The sequence below is a fragment of the Agelaius phoeniceus genome, chromosome 8 (assembly GCF_051311805.1).
Source record: "Agelaius phoeniceus isolate bAgePho1 chromosome 8, bAgePho1.hap1, whole genome shotgun sequence".
Taxonomy (NCBI): Eukaryota; Metazoa; Chordata; class Aves; order Passeriformes; family Icteridae; genus Agelaius; species Agelaius phoeniceus.
Genome location: NC_135272.1, coordinates 16,809,179 through 16,828,447, shown reverse-complemented (window position 1 = coordinate 16,828,447; position 19,269 = coordinate 16,809,179). Strand labels below are relative to the sequence as shown.

General features: G+C 44.7%; 1 protein-coding gene across 1 annotated transcript in view; it reads right to left on the bottom strand.

The window, feature by feature from the left end:
* The window catches only part of NR5A2 (nuclear receptor subfamily 5 group A member 2), an 83,839-nt gene extending 74,772 nt beyond the window's left edge, over positions 1-9,067 (bottom strand). Inside the window, exon 1 of the mRNA XM_054638499.2 lies at positions 9,004-9,067. Within this exon, the coding sequence (XP_054494474.1) occupies positions 9,004-9,067 (64 nt within the window). The remainder of the gene's footprint in view (positions 1-9,003) is intronic.
* Positions 9,068-19,269: the final 10,202 nt, after the last annotated feature.

Sequence of the window (19,269 nt, the reverse complement as noted above, 5' to 3'; positions counted from 1 at the left end):
ACCCGGTTCTTAAACGGGGCTGCGGTGTGAGGGTCTGGGCTGTTGCCTCCCCTTCCAGCCCCAGCGGAACCCGACGGGCAACCAGCCTCGCCAAGCCGGGCTACGCCTGCACTGCCATCAGCGGCCGTGCCTCTTTGCCAGTGGGCAGCCACGCTTAATCTCTCTTGGGGCCGATGGGGCAATGCCTCCGCCCGGCCAGCGCCGGTCGCGGAGACCCCGGCCCTGGCCTTCCCTCTGGGAGGGCGGGGGTGGACAGCGGAAACCTCTGCCCTTGCGGACACGTTGCCGCCGCGCAGCCCTGGAGTCTGAAATTAGCAAGCGGGAGCCGTGTTGGAGCTCGCTGTGCTTATTCAGGCTTTTTGGGTCTCCCTTCCCTAAGCGTCGTGCGAAATCGGTTAGTGCTAGTCTCTTCCCTTGCACAGAAGCCAAAGCCCTGGCAGAGCCATCGCTTGAGCCCCCCTTCCCTGGCTCACAGTGCAGCAAGCGGCACTATTTTCCAAGTTGTCCTAAAGAACTCGTTTCTCGCAAGTGTGTGCCTCAGCGGCGAGAGCCGAGCGGTCCCGCGGCGCGGCGTTGCGGGGGCTCCGGGCGCGACTGGGTGCCGACCGCCCGGAGAGCCGGGCCGGAGGTCTGCCTGCCCTCGTTGGCCTTTCCGCCCCTCTCTCCGGGAGGGCCCGGGGGTTCCGCGCCGTTCCTACTGCGCCGCATAGGTTTGATGGTGTGGGATGAGCGATATTTGCACCTTGGAAAGCATCCGAGCCCTTCGTCCGAGCACTCAGTTGCCCGTTCTCCTCTGACTCTTTAATCTGTATAAAGTGTTGGAGAAGCTGAAAATGTTTGGCGGTGAAAACTGCTTCCGATGGAAAGTGAGGCGCGGAAGTGTCTCCATCGCGGAGTATGGCATTTCCCATCGGCTGGGAGAGTCATAGTGAAAACTGGCTGTTGTTGTAATGTATTCAGCAGTGCTGATGATCGCAGGGTGAACCCGCGCTGGGACAGGCGCTCCACATGCACAGGGCGAACTCGGCTGAGCTCTTAACTTTTTGCAACCAGTAGCTGTGACACCTTTGCTAACTCAGCGCAGATTCCTAGCCAACCCAACATCAGCACCACCGGAGTAGAAGAAGTCTTTTTCCCTTCTCCGTGCAGAGTTTGATATTTGGGGGATGGATCCAACGCTCAGAGAGGCCCGGACCTCTCTGTCTCTTCCACTCTCACCTTCTGCCATTCGCCTTCGGGCGGGAGCACGAGCGGGCGAACGATACCAACACGTTATTTCTCAAGTTATAGTTTCACAATTAAACAGGTCCTCTGCGAATAAGTTTTAGGACAGCAACATGGCGAGATGCGGGACCGAGCAGTTCGACGGCTAAGACGGGTTGGCTGAAAACCATCTAGAGAGAATGATGCCGTTTCTAGGCAGAAGTAGCTCGTGTTAAGACCCTGTCTCGGCCCTTGGGAAGTTATTCCCAGGTGCATTAGTTACAAACATTCCCTCTGTCAGGCGCCACCGTGTAGCATCGCCTTGCGCTGGGCGGCTCTACACTGGCGGCGACAGCAGCACAGCGCCGATTCCGCTCCCTCCCTCGGGCGCCCGCCGAGAGGGCTGCGGGTCGGGGGCCTCCGCTTCGCGGCAGGGCCGCGGCCCTCCGGCCTTCCGAGCTGCGGCCGGGCCGCCCGGGCCCGACGGGCGGCTCGCAGAGGAGCGGCATCTCCTCGCAGCCCTTCCCCGCAGGAGAAGAGTCCTCAGGGCACAGCTCCAAGCGCATTTACAGTAGACCATCAGGACACCTGCGGACCTGGGTCCTGCAGCCCGCTGGGCTCCATCGGGGACAACCGGTCCCCTCCCTCTCTCTCGCCGCCGGGTGGGTCACGCCGCTTGGCGATTCCCCGACGGGGCGCTCCGTGCTGCCGCTCTCGTTACTGCTGCTCCGGGAAGGCAGCTGCGTTTTGGGGAAAAGCCGGGAAAGGAAACGCCGCATCCGGACAGGGCAGGCGAAACCAGCCCGAAACCTGCGGGGCTCAGGCGGGCTACGGCCCCCGCGGGCACCGCGGCTAAGCGCCCCAGCCGGCAGCACTCCCCCGCGGGCGCGGCCCTAGCACCGGTCCCGGGCTCTTCCCTCCTACTCGGGGGCTTAGTGTCATTCTGCCAGGGAATTGTTTGGAGGGAGTTCCAACTGTACATGGCAAAGTGACTCTGCGAGCTATCGCTATGGATGAAAATACTTTGGAGTGGTTATTACACATCCACATTTCTCCGAAGTAACAGTTTAGGGCAGTACATATTATAAATGATACCTGGTCCCTTGTGGCTACATTTAATTTAACATGGAGTTCTAGCTCTCACGATTGCCTTGAGCAACCTTAATTACCCTTTCTTCTAATCTCTTCTCCATTCCTTACCAAGTTCTCCAAACTTTTTTTTTAATGCGATTTCTCTCCTGAGTTTGCCTGCCTTGTTCTGACTTTGCCTGAAGGTCTTGATTGACGCGTGTAATTATAATTATAAAAGATGATGGCTCGGGGAGCTTCCAGCAGCCTTGATTAGTACAAGGAGCAAGACCAGGAATACTTTATACTTCCCTATTTAAATGTATGTACATTTACATTTAAAAAAACCCCACTCTCTGATGTTAAATAATCTGCAGCTTTTCCACCTCTTTGTTTCCAAGGCAGAGGTTTCTGTGTGATGATATTTCAAGGCAAGCTCTGATTGCTTATAGCTTCGGCTATAAGAGGGCACAGAACCTGAGCAGATTTCCAAGTCTTTTTCCCTAAGCAGAGACATTTCCAGCGTGGAGTGGTCCTCTCGATGAGAAACAAATAGCATGATCTCTTCCAGCTTTGTGTCGGGAGGTGTCCCAGAGAAGGTTTAATTTACCTTCCCAGCAAAGTAGCGAAAGAGAACATTTGTGGGGTGGGATGAGCGGGGGAGGGTGGGGGAGAGGTAGATGTTCAAGAAAAACTTCCCAGAAACAAATGAAGTAGATAAATAAGCGGAGGACTGAAACTCTTCCTCTGGGAAGTCTAAATCCAAAACCGATCAAAAAGACTTAAAGGGAAGTATTTAAGGAGGGAAATCCTCATCCTGTCTCCCTTTCTCTCCCGCTGAACATTCCCGTTTGCCTCCGGCGCAGAGCCGCTCTGAGCGATCACTCATTGAAAACAGTGACTTCAGCCAGGCTCGGGGAGGGAGTCAGTATCACGCATCCTGTCCTCGGCATAGGGACGCAGCCTCGGGCACAGGCTGTCACTGCCACGGGCACGCAGTGGCGCTGCCTCGAGAAGCGCCCCGGCGAAGGCAGCGTGCCGCAGGCGCGGGATCCCTATGCAGCTGGGAAAGTTCAGAACGCGATTTTGCTGCTTGACCTCACACACCTGTCACGCCCAACTTTACGAGACTATTTACACCAGGAAAAGCGTGGCCAATATAGTTCTCCTCTCCTCTCCTCTCCTCTCCTCTCCTCTCCTCTCCTCTCCTCTCCTCTCCTCTCCTCTCCTCTCCTCTCCTCTCCTCTCCTCTCCTCTCCTCTCCTCTCCTCTCCTCTCCTCTCCTCTCCTCTCCTCTCCTCTCCTCTCCTCTCCTCTCCTCTCCTCTCCTCTCCTCTCCTCTCCTCTCCTCTCCTCTCCTCTCCTCTCCTCTCCTCTCCTCTCCTCTCCTCTCCTCTCCTCTCCTCTCCTCATCATTTTGCCGAGGCGATATTGCATTCAGTTCCTTGGGATTCATTAAATGGAGATTGCTAGTGCCTCCAACTCAGGCTTTGGGAAAGAAACTGTCCCTTCTAAAAAAAACCAGAACAAAACAACAAACAACCCAGAAAAAAAAAAAATCCCTAATTTACAAAATCAACCCACTCCAAACACAAAAATACACTTCTCACTTCCTCCTCATTTTTTCATTTTCTTCTTTTTCTTCTTTTTTTCCTTTTTTTTTCTTTTTTGTTTGTTTGTTTAGTTTAGTTTGGCTTTGATCACTCTCAGCAAAACAGAGTGGATGCCTCAGACTGAAATACTTTTGTAGTAAAACGCACGCCACAGAGGACCACGTCTGTGCCTGCTGCCTTCATTTTATACAGCTAATCATTCATTTTTGCTTTACAGAGACGTCGTTCCGCTCTGGTCCGGCATAGAGAGCCATTTTCAAACGGTCAGTTATTGACCGAAAAGCTATTTTTCAAGCTCGGCCAAGCTCCTGCTGCCCGCCGGAATGCACTGCTCTCATGAGCACCTGGCAGCAGCGTGATGCAGAATGACAGGAGACTTCGGAGAGAGGAGCAAGCAGGGCCAAGTGGGTGGTAAAGCATCGCTCTGATTGCCTTTCTTTTATTGGTAAGTGAGTCATCAGTGAGGTGTCGTAACACTTCACCGCGTCCCGCCGCCGTCTGCTCCGTCCCGCCCGGCTCGGGGCGCGGGGCCCCGCCGTGGCCCGGGGAGCATCGCCCGCTCGGGGCGCGCTCCCTCCCGCGGGGCGGCCCGCACGCCTGGCGGCTGGGATGGCCGGCACTTGTTGCTGCAAGGCAGCTTTCCGACCGACATTCTGCTGAACCGACTGGAGGGCGTGGAAGGGCTAAGGCATGCCCGGGCGCCCTTGGGGACGGGGTAAGCCGTGCTCAGGGCTGGCGGTACGGCTTCCCTGGATCGATCCCATCATCAGGTCTCTTTCATTCAACAGTTAAAGATCCAGTTTTGCAAGCAGGGACTCTATCAGAAATTCCCCCCTCCCCTTCCCGTCCCGAAATGACATGAATTCTGTATGGAAAACGCCTTTAGTTCAGCACTGCCTGGACCTGTTGCCGTTAATGGTGCGACGGGGAAACGCGCTCGCTGATCGCTGCTGTCAGCCGCGGGGGCGGCGGCTTCCTCCGCAACCGGAGGCGGGGAGGCGAATCCATCAGCGGGGCTCCTTTCCGCGCCCAGGAGCGGAGCCGCTGCCCCGCGGCGGCCGAGGGACTGCCCGGACCATCCCCACGCTCCCCTCCGCCGCCATCCCATCGCCCCTTCCCAGCACTGATCATTACGGTTCTGATGAGGCGATTTTGTTTCTCTCTGTGCTGCCCTTTTGGAGCCGAGTGTGGAACCTCTGGTTAAAAAGCTAGAGCTTAGTCTAGGAATAGAACTCCAAATATATTTGTATATACCGCAAGGCTCCCGTCAGGGCTGAGCACCGGTCTCTGTATCATAAGAGATAATTGATTTCTATCCTGCACAGACAGGCTTAAAAATGAAATTTCTTTTGCTGAGGCAATTGACCTTGATCTGCTGGTGGAAAAAAGAGATGGTTTAGGTCTGCTTCTTCCCTCCCCCTTCCTTCATGTTTCAAAGCTTGGAAAACTCTATTTAAAAATAATTTTTTATAGCTGATCTTTATAATGAAAAAAGTTTAAGCCCATACACAGCTATCTGTCCCAAGATTTATCCACACATAATGTAAAATAATAACTACGAGAAGATAAACTTGGCATAGTTTACACTTGAGAAATCTTGATAAGGATTGTGTACATTTGCATGTCTGTTCATTGCACATAAGAATGTATTAATATATATTAATATATAAGGTTATATATGTATGTACTCATGTTATATGTGAGTAAACTCTAGACATTAATAATGATCTGTCATGAGAAGTTTTAATGGGTTTCCCCACAAGACAGATGCACACAAATCCTCCTGCAGACACTTCTTCATTTTCACCCTATATATATATAAGACAAGTTTGAGAGCTGACCTTTAAATTACCCTCACAGACAAGAAGCTTGAGGCGTTTTGTCAGTAGTGGAGAGATCCCTCACACAGGCATCATCTTTGCCTCATGTATTGTGGTATTTAAAATCAGACTAACAGAAAAAAATTGGATGTAAATGTAAATACTGCTCCTTTTGTAGATAGCTCATTTGCAGTATAAGCAAATGAGGACAGGAAAAGTGGGAAGAAAATTAATAAAAGAGTAACAGCAAAAGTCCAATGATATAAGAAAATAACCTATGGCATATCTTACAGTCCTAACAAAGCTCAAACTGTTCACTGCTCTGAAAGTTTTGCCTGCATAAATGCTGGCCAAAATCCTGATCCAAACTTTTAAAGATAGTATATACTGTCTTTGTTAATCACATGAAAATGCTACTATTCCTATTACTACTAAACATAAAAACTAACTTTGCCAAATTCACGAGCCCTAATTTGAATACGATTAATTGCCTGAGGACACATTAAACTGAAGACAGCAGTAAGTATTTTACAAACTGAAAAATATCACAGTTGGAAACTACAAGTAGATTATTTTTCCTCTTATATAACCATTTTTAAAAGTAAATGAAACAGTTATTTCTGTTAAATAGTCATAGCTAATGCTTATAAAAATTTGCAAAGTGTCCCTGATGACTCTAAGACAAGAGGCTGATTCGAGGAAAAATAAAACTAGTCAAGTATCTTTGTACTGCCTCAGAATCTGGTAGAAGAAAAAAATCATGGCACTTCCATAAAAGCATTTATAAGTCCATATGGTGTTTGTCATCTGGAAGATAAGATGTACTATTAAGATTTTGTGAATTCTGGTTGTCTCTTTGTTTGTATGACTATAAACCTAAAAGCAGGTGTCAACAACCAGTAGTGCCCACTCACAGTCCAGCTGGTTGTGTTTGCCCTCCAAGGGAGAGGTGCACTGCTATTTATATCAGTGGAGTCTGATTTGCATTCATGGGAGCTGGAAGATGCCCTCCTTGCTGGGAGGAAGCTGTGACATGTCAGTGGTTTATAACAAAAACTAACTTATTGCCAGACAGGGAAATGCACAAAGTGCTCCCTGACAAGGGCAACTCAGCCTCTGTGGTGGGAAGCAGCAAGTGTCCCTGCCTTGAGGGGCTGGTGGGATGAGGGTGCAGTGGCTGTGACAACCCCTCACAAACCAACCCACTCTGCCTTGGTTAGAAGGGGAAAAGGGAAGGAGAAGGCCAGGAGGGACAGGACAAAATCAAAAGTCTGGGGATAGGATTTACTCGTACGAGCTTATGACCCTGCTGCTGATTGTACTTCTACCCTGGGAGAACAGCTTTTTCTCCTAAAGAATTACTCTCCAGTGCAAATAAGAACAGAATCTGGCTACTTCCTATTTGGTTCCCCCAGCTCCAAGCAGAGGCCCTCAGGTTGGTGTGGGTTCCATTTAACCCTTACGGGTACATGGTGATCAGTTCAAAAGGCTGTTAGGTGAGTTTTTCAGGGATGCTACCATGGGCTCTCGCTCAGCAGTGTCATGGAAGGACAGAATCCTTCCCCTGACTCAGAGTGCACAGGATTTTGGAAAGTTTCCCAAGATTTAGGCCTGCTTATTTCTGGGCCATGCATTATGAATCTGTCCTGGTATTTTTGTGATGCAGCACATGTATAAGTGGTATGGTGACAAGAGTCTCTGCTACTCCTTGTAGCAATCTGTTTTCTCATATCCACATGAGTTTGGGAAAGAACTGCCAGTCTTCTGGAAAGCATGAAAATGGCATTTAATTGGTCTAAACATCACAGGTGAGTGTCTTATTTTCCCTTCTTCTAGGGTTTTATCCTTTCACCTTAAGAAACCTTATCTGAGTAACCACTCTTCAAATAAATGAGATGTATAATTATTTTACTATTCTTCAGGAAAGAGAGCCAGAGGGTCCCTCTGTGTCAACCAGAAAGAGGAAAAGTTAGAGAAAGACCTGGAGGGGAAGCTGGACTTGCCACCTTTTCCATGTGTTTCTGGGGACAGAGCTGTGCAGAGGAGTACCCCACACCTGTAGGGTGGCACAGGGACTCTGAGGGGACATCTGGTGAAACACAGTTGAGTCCAAGGTGGGAGCCCTTCTCTGGGAGAAGCAGCAGCTCTACCCAGAAGACAAAGATCAGTTATGTTTGAGGCTATTTCCTGCAGCTGTTGCTGTGCTCTCCATCCCCACGGTCCCAAAGCCTCCCTTGATGGCAAGGTGCCCACATCACACCCAGCATCAGGGTGAACTCCTCACCTGCCCTGTGATGACGCACTTTGGGGCAAGAGGAGGAAAGCGTGCCCTGATTCCACTTGTGGGCCAAAGATCCCTTCTTTCATCCCTGCCAGGAAATGCTGTGCTGAGGCACAGCCTTGCAAAACCCTGGGCTGTGGAACCTGCAGCGCTGCTAGCTTGGCCTGTGGAGCACCTTCTGCTCCATGAAGGAGAGTTTTCCTCTGGTAAGCCTTCTGCAGCCCTGCTTGGCCCCAGTTTCAGCCTGGGCACAGCCTGGTGGGACAGGGGAAAGGAAAGACACCTCAGTCCAGGTGTGTGGTGAGAGACAGAATGGCCTGAGACAGGAAGTGTGTGCAGAAGGGCAGGGAGGTGGTGGGGACATGCACCCACCGGGGCTCAGCCACAGCCACCACAGCCTGGGACACCCTGGGACATCTGGCTGTGCAATGCCCCCTGTGCCTGCAAGCCAGAGCAACCTGTGCCTGATGGCGTTCTGACAGGGAGCGGGTGCTGTTTCCATATGCTACTGAGAGTATTCACTTCTTTGCTGCTCTGAAGTCTTAACTGACTTCTATTACCCAGCCCACTCCCACTGAATGACATATCTTAATTTTCAGCTGTAAGAAAGAATCTGCATTTGACAGAAACCACAGTATCACTGAAAAGATGAAACCATTCCTGTGGTTTTCTTCAATATGAATTATCAGGCCAGAAGCAATTTACATCTAATTTTTGCAAATGTTTCTACATGCATACACACAATTTCACAGTTATTATCAATCATAATAGATAAAAATACTGTTAATTATCCAATGATATATATTTGATTATTGCATTATCTCTAGAGAAAATTGTTACTCTATGGATCATCATCTGTTTTCTTATATTTTTACATGTTATTGTAATATTGTCTCTAGCCTAAGTATATGTGCAAATTAATCATGGACTCACCCAATTGTGGTGATTTTTTCAGTTTGGATACCCAGAAATCTAATATATTTATGCAGAATCTTCAAAACAGAAAACTGTTACTTACCAGCTGATGTAAGTCCATGTTTTATAGATTCCTGTATGGTGGCTGTGTGAGAACCAGAAGACATTATTAGGTGTAAATATACCGTACCCTTGGGTACAAGGGGTACAGCATTGAGTACAGGAGAGGTGCAGCCTGTAAACTTTTCTGGCCTTGAGACCCAGGCTATGATAGCCTTCAGTGAAAGTCGGCGTGATGAACAACAACAAAAAAAATATCCAAGAATTCAGAAAGTAACAAGCATGTCTTTGAGTGGACTCTGTACTTTTTCCAGCATTAGTGACCTGCTGTAAACCATGTATCCCATTTCATGATAGTCTCTAATCAGAAGAATTGCAACTTGTGATAGGTTTGGCACCATCACGTGATTTAGTACAGCTTGATAAGAGACCCTGTTATAAAGTGACAGCAAAAGAGATAAGAACTGTTGGCAGATAATGGCAGAGAAATGATTAACCTAGAGTGGAGAGGTGCTATGAAGCCCAGAGAGGGGAAGGTTGTAAAGTTGTGGGGTCATAAGATCATACTGAGTGGATGAAAAGCCATACCAACGTGAGTGTAATGTCTATAAACTCAGACTTGTGACCTGTCTTGATGTCATCACCTCTTTGCACAGTGGACAGCAAGCATGGTTGTTTTGGCTTCTGTAAACACTCTTTGGATGGCAAAATAATCAAGCATTAATTCCTTAAGGGAGGCTTCTGAATGCACTGGGGATTCTACACTCTGACTAACAGCACCAGCAAATCTCTCCCGATAGTTTGTCACACAAAACCATTTTATTGCCCCAGTTTTCAGGCTGGAGAGTAGCTCCAGGTTGTAGCCATGTAGTTGAAAGCATATACTACTTTCTCACTAAAGAGCTTTACAACATGGTTAAACATTGATATCCCAGGATTATGATACGTAGAGTATTGGACTCACCTCTAAGGCTGTGAGGCACAAACCCTACCCACAGCATGTCAAATGGCTGTCAAGAGTTTGGCTTTAAACAATTTTTACAAAAGTGGGCAGCTGTGCAGATGACTGGGTGATGTTTCAGCTCAGCTGGGAGTGGGTCAGGTTCTGCTTTCACCCTGTCCAGAGGAAGGGCAGGGCATGCCAGCTCCCAGCCTGAGCACAGCGTGCCTTGCTCTGCAGTGCCACCGACAGCCTCTGCAGCTCCAGCCCAATAGATTAAGTCTGCATACTCTTTGTGAGATCAGACTCAAGCCTGAATAATCAGATGATATTTTACATTTCATTTCTCTTGAAAAATAGAGTGAAGCTGTTCCACTGTGGGCTAGATCTGAAGCCTCTTGAAGTCAGTGAGAGTTTTTTTCTCTTTATACTTGCAGAGGGCTGTAAAACAGCATGTGCCTTTTTATATACTTTGTCATGGTGGTTAGATTTTGGTAATACAGTGGCAAACAGATTAGCTCCTGCACAAACTGAACTGCTTCTCTTGGCTAGGATGAGAGCTTGAGAGCTGGTCTGAAAATGGGGCTGGTGTGGCAAACCAAGCAGTGACTGGGCCTTACAGCCAGGAACCCCAAATTATCACTTGGTCTGCACAGTACTGCCCTCCTGTAGACGCCCTGTTAATAAGGAGGACAAGCTGTAGAGGGAAGGTCTGATGTCTCAAATTCTTACCTTCATATTTATCACTGGAAAAAAATTAACTTACAAATCTGCTTAAACAGGTACTGTATTTTTAAAGTGTCACTGATATTTTTTATCTGTTTAGACTGAGTGAAAGCTGGAAGCCAGCTTTTAAAACAGATTTCATATAAAGCTAAATAATTGGACTCTGTCTCTTTTATTTCGTTTGGTTATCAAATAGATTTTCAATTTTATTCATAAAAAGTGGAAAGAAACATTTATTCCATCAGAAAAGACATGTCTTTGGGGACTGGGGATAAAAGAAATGAGAAATGCTGCAAATGATACTGTGGTTAGAAACTTTCCATTGTATCATCGGAGACATTGCTGGAGCGCTGTTGGCCCATCTTCAAGAGCTTCTATAAAGGAATCTGCCGTATGTGGGGGAGAGAGATATTAAATCATAGGAAATATAGAGAAACTTCATGCTTTTGGCTTCAAACACTGTAATTCCTTTCCTTTTTTGCATCAGTATCAAATGTCAGGGTCACTGAAAAATGTTCTATTTTTCCCTTTCTGATACTTTGTCTCCACGGACAGAGGAATGTATGCCAGGTGCATAACCAGACAGACTTGCTTTGCCTTTCTTTATACGTAGTCCAGTAGGGGAAAAGAAACTCCTAGGGAAACTCCAGGACAGCCTATATCAGCCTGTGATCCAGCAGCTCGATGTGTTTAGCAGTGATCCATTTGGAGTCCAAGTGAAACGAATCCATAATGAGGCTTAGGAGTTGTGCCAGTGAAGTACCTGAGTTCACGGCTCATTACTTTGCTTGGAACTGTAACTTTTCACGAGTAAGTCCCTGCTAAGGCAGCCACCAGCCTCACCCAGAACAGCTTTTCCTAGCTGTGGTTGGAGCATTATAGACTCACTTTGTATTTCCCTGTTTTTCTCTGCCTTTCTTTCCTTTCCGTTTTCATCCTGAGAAGGTGAGATGAGTTAATTTTGTTTCAAATATGCTTTTCTGTCTCAGATCTTTCAGGAAGATAATTAATTGATAAACTTTTAGTTTCTTTCTTGTTTAGCCAATTCTTGTGTGATGAAATTGTCCCTTGTTTGTCCCTCTAACAAATGTCCCTCAAAGAAACTGTTCCTGATTTCAAAAGCTTGGCAACAATCCCTCCTTTGACTCTTGCACATCAAATTATTTTGCAACCATTTACCACAAAAATGGAGTCAAAATGAGTTTCTCTTGTCATGGGCATTTCCACAGGTGGCATTTCATTTGGCACATAAGAATATTAAGAAATAAGCCTTGAAAATGGACTGACTGAAATTAAAAATGACCTTTTCAAAGAGCTTTTTTACCCGACTTGTATAACTTAGTGTAAATTTAGTGAGCTCAGTCATGATTTTGTAATTTTCCTGTAACATTTTGGATATTGCTTATCTGAATTCAGCATATTCCTTGTTATTTTCTATGCCATCTCGATGTATTGTTGTTTTTATTATTCATACAACTCAGAAAAGATATGTGCTCAGCTCAGCACTCATCAAAAGAGGGACATGATTCTCATTCTACTTAAAGTGCAGGGAAACGTGGCATTGATCTTGGCATGGTGCCCTCCAGGCATGAGCTCTCTGGTCCTGAGAGTAGCCCAGTTGGTTTCAGCTGGAGCTTTGCATAGGTGGGAAGAGATTTGCAAGCTCTTTGTTCTTTGATCTGGAAATCACTCTTTAAAATTTTTTCTCTATTTCAGTAATTCCAATGTTCCTCCATATCTATCACAAACATTTAAAATTATTTTGGATGCTTCAGTGTATTTTCTCCACCTTCATGAATTTTATTTCACATATGCAATACCAAGTCATTAAAATACAGGTTTATGCCTTTTCCTTAGTAGTTCTGTAAAAGAAATTGTGAGAATCTGATATATCTGATGATCTTTACCCTTTGGATTTTTCAGTGGTTACAGTACTGAAATAGAAGGTTTAATTTATTAAGGCATTTTCATCAGCTGATCCTTAATTCCTGTTTGGTCTTATGGTACAACTGCACTATTAAAATTTCTTGTTAGTTTTGTTTTTTACTTGTATGTATTTTACACATGATGTTTATCATCTCAGTAGAATGCAATTGCATTAAAATACATTTAAGTGTCTGCTACTCCTTAACTCAGGATTTTCAGCTTATTGGAAAGGAGCTCTGGAGAGCAGAAGCTTCTGCATGTTGCCTTCTTTATGGATGTCCAAATATGAACTTTCTTCCTTGATTACATTTATCAGTATATATTAGTCTCTCATGTTTCTGTTCTCTGTTTAGATGAATACAATTTAATGCAAACCATATTTGGAGATGAATAATGAAATGTAGGAATTATAAAATTGCTTCCTGTGATTTTTCCTTACTAACTACAAAAATTATTTCAGTGAATATTTCTGATGATAAATTAATGTCTAGAGGAGGAGGTAAGTACAGAACACTTTTTTTTTAGGTTAATTGAGCAATCAGGTGACCGCCAGGATTTCTTAAAAGGAAAACTCAATTCTGTGCAGATGGAAGGCTACAGTTGTGGATCACAAAAGTTCTCTTTTAGTCTTAATTATAGAAATAGCATGAGCTTTGTTAGGACTTACATTTAGTGCTAACTCTCCGCACTGAAAGATAAAACTTTTTCATGGCTTGAGGAGTTTCATCTGCTGGTCTATCTGTGTAAGTAGCTTCAATTTAAATTTCTTGTACAGCTTTTTTTTCCACTAATCTATCTTATTGGTGTACAAAGAGAAAGTTAAAAAATAGTTATGGACCTTTACAAAGCTTATCTAGGAGATATTTACTGGTAATGGGAGCAGAGTGTTTGTGAGAAAAGAACAGATTTCAGGGAAACAGGCAGGGGGAAATGACTTGCACGTATGTAGCAGTAACAGGTGTTGTGAACTCATCCATCATTTCACACAGCACTCAGGAACAGACAACAGTTTCTTAGAACACTATTAATAAAATATCAGGAATTTGTTACTTTGAAAGGAGAGAGTAGAAAGAGGTGCGAGGGAGTCTTAAAGTGAATCTGAAGTGGAACTTAAAACCTTCTGAACTTGGTATCTAGATTATTTTTTTTTTAAAGATACACACATAGGATATAGGGATAACTCTGTTTCCACCCCTGTTCCCACACCACAAAAACCTTCCAAAACCTTAGTTGGAGGTGGGATGGAAATACTGAGTCTTACATCAGGAAACTAATTTGTGAAAAACCCTGAGTGCTCTGATGAGTTTCTGATTAATTTCTGCTCCTGAAGGAAGCTGCATGTGTGCTACACCACACAGACTGGCTTTGCTTGAGACCATGAAGTAAGTGCAAGCTGAATGCTACTGAAAGGTGAAAGACTGGCAGAGGAGAGCAGTTCAGTGGCATTTCATGTCTAAGCAGAGGGGGTCTCCTTGCTGAAACTCATTTATTGCACCAGAAACAGAAGGATGTCAGGAGGCTGATGAACTGCAGAACCACGTGTAATACACTTGACAGGCCACATTCCAGCCAGAGGGAGGAGAAATCAAGGCTTGAGTGGCTCCTCAGATCTGGTGTACAGGAGCACTCCCACTTCTTTCTGTCTTCCCAGTGAGCACGTGCAGAATTTGTTCCAATTTCCAAGCTGACTTTCATCAGGAAGGACACTGGGCAGGAGAGAAAAGTAGGGTAAAGGCCATTCAGAAATAAGGATTTCTGATCATTTTATTAATAACTGTGAGAAATGTAGCAACTGGCAGGAGAGATAAGTGGACTTTCCTAAGCTCTGTTATAAGCAGGTAAATATTGTTCTGGTTTATGGCACTAATAATTAAACAGAGCACTAGTCTGCCTCTTGGAAATTTGAAACTTAATGTGGTTGGTTTCTGGAGGCATGTTGAAATCTGAACAAAAACTACTTTACACGTAAACTTCATAATAGAAGGCTGTATGTATTCTGTCCAGTGGATATATTTCAGGAGCATATATAGCACTGAAATAACATGTTTTTTATTGTCTTCCAAGTCTTCTAGGCACCACTTTGCAGTTCTTAAATATTGCAGTTCTTAAAAAACAGACCAAGTAGACTTAAGATCTGAGAAATACTAATTCCTTCAAGAACATCGTCTCCCCAGTGCAGTTAAATGAATAATAGATTAGTATAACATTAATTTTTTTGTATCTTTTATACAATATGCTCACAGTTTGTGGGACAGTGTACTTATTTCACGTGCTTAGATCACAGTAAAAAAATTGCAGATGGCTCTGGAATTGGAGTACCTATAATCCTGGGGAAAGCAGTAGCACCTGGGACTTCTGACAAGTCCTGACTTTCAGAAACCAGCTTTAAATTAGACTGTTAATGCATTTGCAATGGCATGCAAATCTTGTTTGTATAGTGCCTACACCAAGTTCTGTGTCTCAGACTGGAGCTTCTGGATACTTCTATCTCAGAAAGAAAAATGAAGAGAGGTTCAGGTACCCTTATTAACCAAAAACTTACATTATTCTCATTCTAAAATTGTTACTCTTTCCTCTGGTCACTCCTGCCAACAGTCCAGTGAGACTGAAAAGCTTTCACTGGCCCAGACAACAGCGTGTATGGCTAAGAGGGAGAACTGCTCACAGCCTCTGGAAAATACTGTTTTACAAAGATGTGTATGCACTTGAGGGATCTTTACTGAAGCAACAGTAGGGTGACAAAAAGGGGAAGATTTGGTCAGGGCCCCAGGTCACTAATGGGCCTTAATGACCCTGATCGCTTTCACCTGGGTCCCCCTCACAGCTCCTGCCCACGGGGCCACCTGCTCATTTCAGCTCCGGCTGGGAATGCAGCTCCTTCTCTGAGCTGTGCTGCCTGAGCACACGTTCTCAAAATTATTCTGTGGATTTTCTGGTGTGACTTCAGACCTCGGCTGCTTTTATTGCTTCTGCACAATGATCACAGGAGCACCAATAGGACTTGGTGCTGCTCTGCTTGCCTGGCTCTCCTGCTGCGGGACTCTGCTCTGTTGGTGAGCTCCCTACCCAGTCTATGTTCTTGCTGCCTTTAGCTCCAAGTTTGCCTCCTCTTAGGGTGCAACTGGCTCTTGCTTTACCCTGAAGCTTTTTGTAGGAACTCTCCTCATCTCTTCCTACAATCTGGCAATAAGTACTCCTATAAGGAAGCACAGGGACTTGTTGGGGGCTTAAAGTGCTTTTCTGTTAGAATGTGGAGGCTTTTCAGAGCAGTTGGATTGTCTTAGGCTTCTTGCTAGAGATATATAGTTATGTGGGTTTTTTTCTGTTTAATTAATTGCTTTTGTTTTCTAAGGGGGGAAGTTTTTGCTCTGATAGCTCACAATGAGAGGCAGTTAAGATGGCTGTGCTCTTTCCCTCTGGTGAAGCCTGGACAGGACACTCACTGACCCTCACAAGATCCTGCCTATGAAAAGCTTGCAGTAGCTCCAAGCCAGGTGATTGCTGTGTGGATGCATAGCCCGTCCTAGCTGCTCACTAGTGTCCCAAGAGGGGACAGAGCACTTGCTAGGTGAGAAGCTAGGGCCAGGACATTTGCAATGTGCAGCTCAATCATGCTTCTGAAAAGCAACCTCTGTGCCTTGTTTTACCATTAACCCACTGCCATGTCTGACACGGGCATCAGTTGATGGGAGATAGTGGCTGAACAATAGCTATTGATTTTTCATTTCAAATTAACGGCATGGCAAGCTCTGAGTCAGATAGTGAGGGTAGGATGCTAGTGTAGACATTCCTGTTTGGCTGTGAAAGGAGTCTCGTTGCCTTCCCTGGACCCTTACCTTGTATAGGATTCTCTCATTAAAGCACCAAACTATAACATATATGTATGTTTCTGCTGGTTTGTTTTTTTTGTCTTGGAGCAAGCATCTGTTAAGCTCAACATAATAAATGTTTATCAATTATTTGACCAAAGCACACTGAGGGAAATGGCAAGCAATGAATAACAGAAGAGGGCTGGAATAGAGTGGAAGCTCTTTCTGATTGGAGATGAGTGTTTAGGCAAGTAAAGATAGACACTGGCTTCATTTGGTGGAGAGTTCAACAAACTCTGTGGTTTTCTTTATGAGAAGAAATATTGACCTAGAATCCTTTTCTAACTTATCCTGGTAAGATCTGTTTTAGTCAAGTCACTGGCACTATAATTGTATAAAATATTGAGAAGAGATGAGATATTGTTTTGAGATTTCAAAAGTTTGCAAAATTATTGTAGTTTTGCAACAGATCCTAGGATTTTGGCAGCAAGTTAAGTGGAATGCTTATATAATTTCTCCTGTAGTATCAGCAAACTTAAGAAACTTGCAGAATTCAAGTGAAATAGTTTTAGCTAACAATGTTTCCACAGCATGAATAAAAAGCACAGGTTGTTACTTCAAACACAAACATTTTAATACTTTTCTTTTTTATTCTGTTGCTGTTTGATTTTATTCCCCCTCCCTTTTGGCTGTAGATGTTATTTTTCACTCTTTGCCTGGCCTGTCACTATTTCTGCTTGTGGACAGCTTTGCTCTGGCTGCTGCTTCCCATATGTCTGAAATCTTGGTACCTGCACAGAGAACCTTCTGCTGTACAGATGTTGAGGATTTTCTGTGTTAGACTTTTTTGCTGCTTGCGGTAATAGCACTGCTGCTGTTACTAGAAATGATTCTATAAAAAGGGGTACAGTAAACAGTCTGTATATGCAATACTACAATAGGCAGTACTGGCAGTCTAGGTCTGAGCTCTTGCACTGTAGTCTGGAAAAGTAAGAATTGCTTTTAACCTTTGAATTTATAGTATATTCCTTTACCTTCTGTGGTTGCTTTAATTGCAGTATGGCATTTGGTTCTGCTGGAAAGATGAAATCCACAGTGTTCTGGTTTTCAAGTCCCTCTGACTACTCTGGATGCTGAGGGTATTAGGACCCCATTCCTGGTCTGGGCTATTTGAGCAGAACAGTTTGTGACACTACAGCCTGAGCAGTTTGCAATGTAGAAAGGCCCTGGCCTGCTTTAAAAAAACTTCAACAATAACCAACAACTTTTTTGGTTGGTAAAAACCTCAAACTCCACAGCAATGCTAGAAAGCTTTAGCTCTGGGGCTTTATAATAGATTTTTATAGGATTTGGAGCTAATCCTGATTCTTTAGCAAAAGGTTGTTGAGGAAGTCTTCAACTCAAGACAACCACGTTAATACATCTAATGGCATGTTTGAGCAACCGGTACAAAAGCTAAGCACCCCAGAAGTACCACAGCTGTTTTTGATTCTGCCAAATCATCTTTGAGATGAGCTAATTAGAAAATACAAGTTACACATGTTAAAATGAAACCTTCAAGAAGGTGGAGTCTTCCATGCAAGACCTCTCTCTCTATATATATATATATAGGGAAACTGAGACCTGGCAGAGACCTGAAAGTCTGCAGCTTTCTGCTTGTGGAAGGTAAAAAGAGCCATTCTAAAAGCAGACAGACCCAGGTGGCTGGCTAGTGAGGGAGGTGATCCTCACTTTATCTTGTTTGATTTCATTGCTCACAATGTTGAAAGCCATCTGCAGTGTGTGGTACTTTGTGCTTCTCCTTAAGCCTCGAATGGTTTTATGCCATTGTTCTGAGAAGCCATTTAGAGAGTTTTGAACCACTGTGATGATATGATTCAGCCCTAGAGTCACTCTGTAGCACAAAGGCCCTATTGTCCTACCATATTACTGAAGTGTTGTAAAGGATAGTTTGCTACTTGTAGTTTTGGAATGGTTTCTCACATTTCAAGCATGCCAGCCAAGAGGAGAATCCTTACTAAACTCTGTGACTTCAAGATGCAACTCCTTGGGACCCTCCCCACACAGTGTGCGTGTGCCTTTGGGTAAGGCAGCTCCAGTACGCGCTGCATTTCCTCACAGCCAAGTGTCTCATTTCCAGGGCTGTCTGCCTGTTTCAGAAGTGGGTACATGTACTAGGTTTTGTTAAATGGTTTTACTAGGGCTTAATGGTCTTCAGAATTTAACACAGTTTCACAAAAGAGTGGTGTTAAATTAGTGCTGTAGTGAGTTGTTGTCCTCCCAGCTAACCTAATTGGAAGTATTATTGTGGAATTGTACTGATTTGTCAACATTTACCAAATGCTTTAGCAACATCATCAGCTTAAGTTGTATCCATCCTAAAACTGCATTTAAACAGGACAGTTACTATAACAGAAGGGGAAATTCACTGAAATATAACACAGATCTTTGTAATCAGAACAATGTTTTAGAGGCTAATAGAATTGGTCTAACTAAATTAGTTTCTGCTGCATTTATGAGCGCCTTATTTCCCCCTTTTAAATGGAATAAAGTGTTAGATGAAATTCAGCAGATATCTACTTAGGGTGAAGTTGTGGTGGTTTGTGGGAGAAGATAAAGCCCCTTCCTTCTTCCCTTAGGAATCTGAACATCAGTAGGGCACAACTGCCTTGTGCTTCCTGGCTGACTGGGCAGAGATCCCTTGAGTACCTAAGGAACCAGTCATTTTCCTACAGTGTTGTGTGTTTTTACAGGCAATTACATCACATTCTCTGGACTCTTACATTTCTTATTCTTAACTTTCTGTGAACTTTCTTTTTACCTTGCATTACTTTATTTCTCCTTTTTTAAAATTAGCAAATGAATTCAATCAAGTCTTTATTGATGTTCAGGAAAGACAATAGTGTGA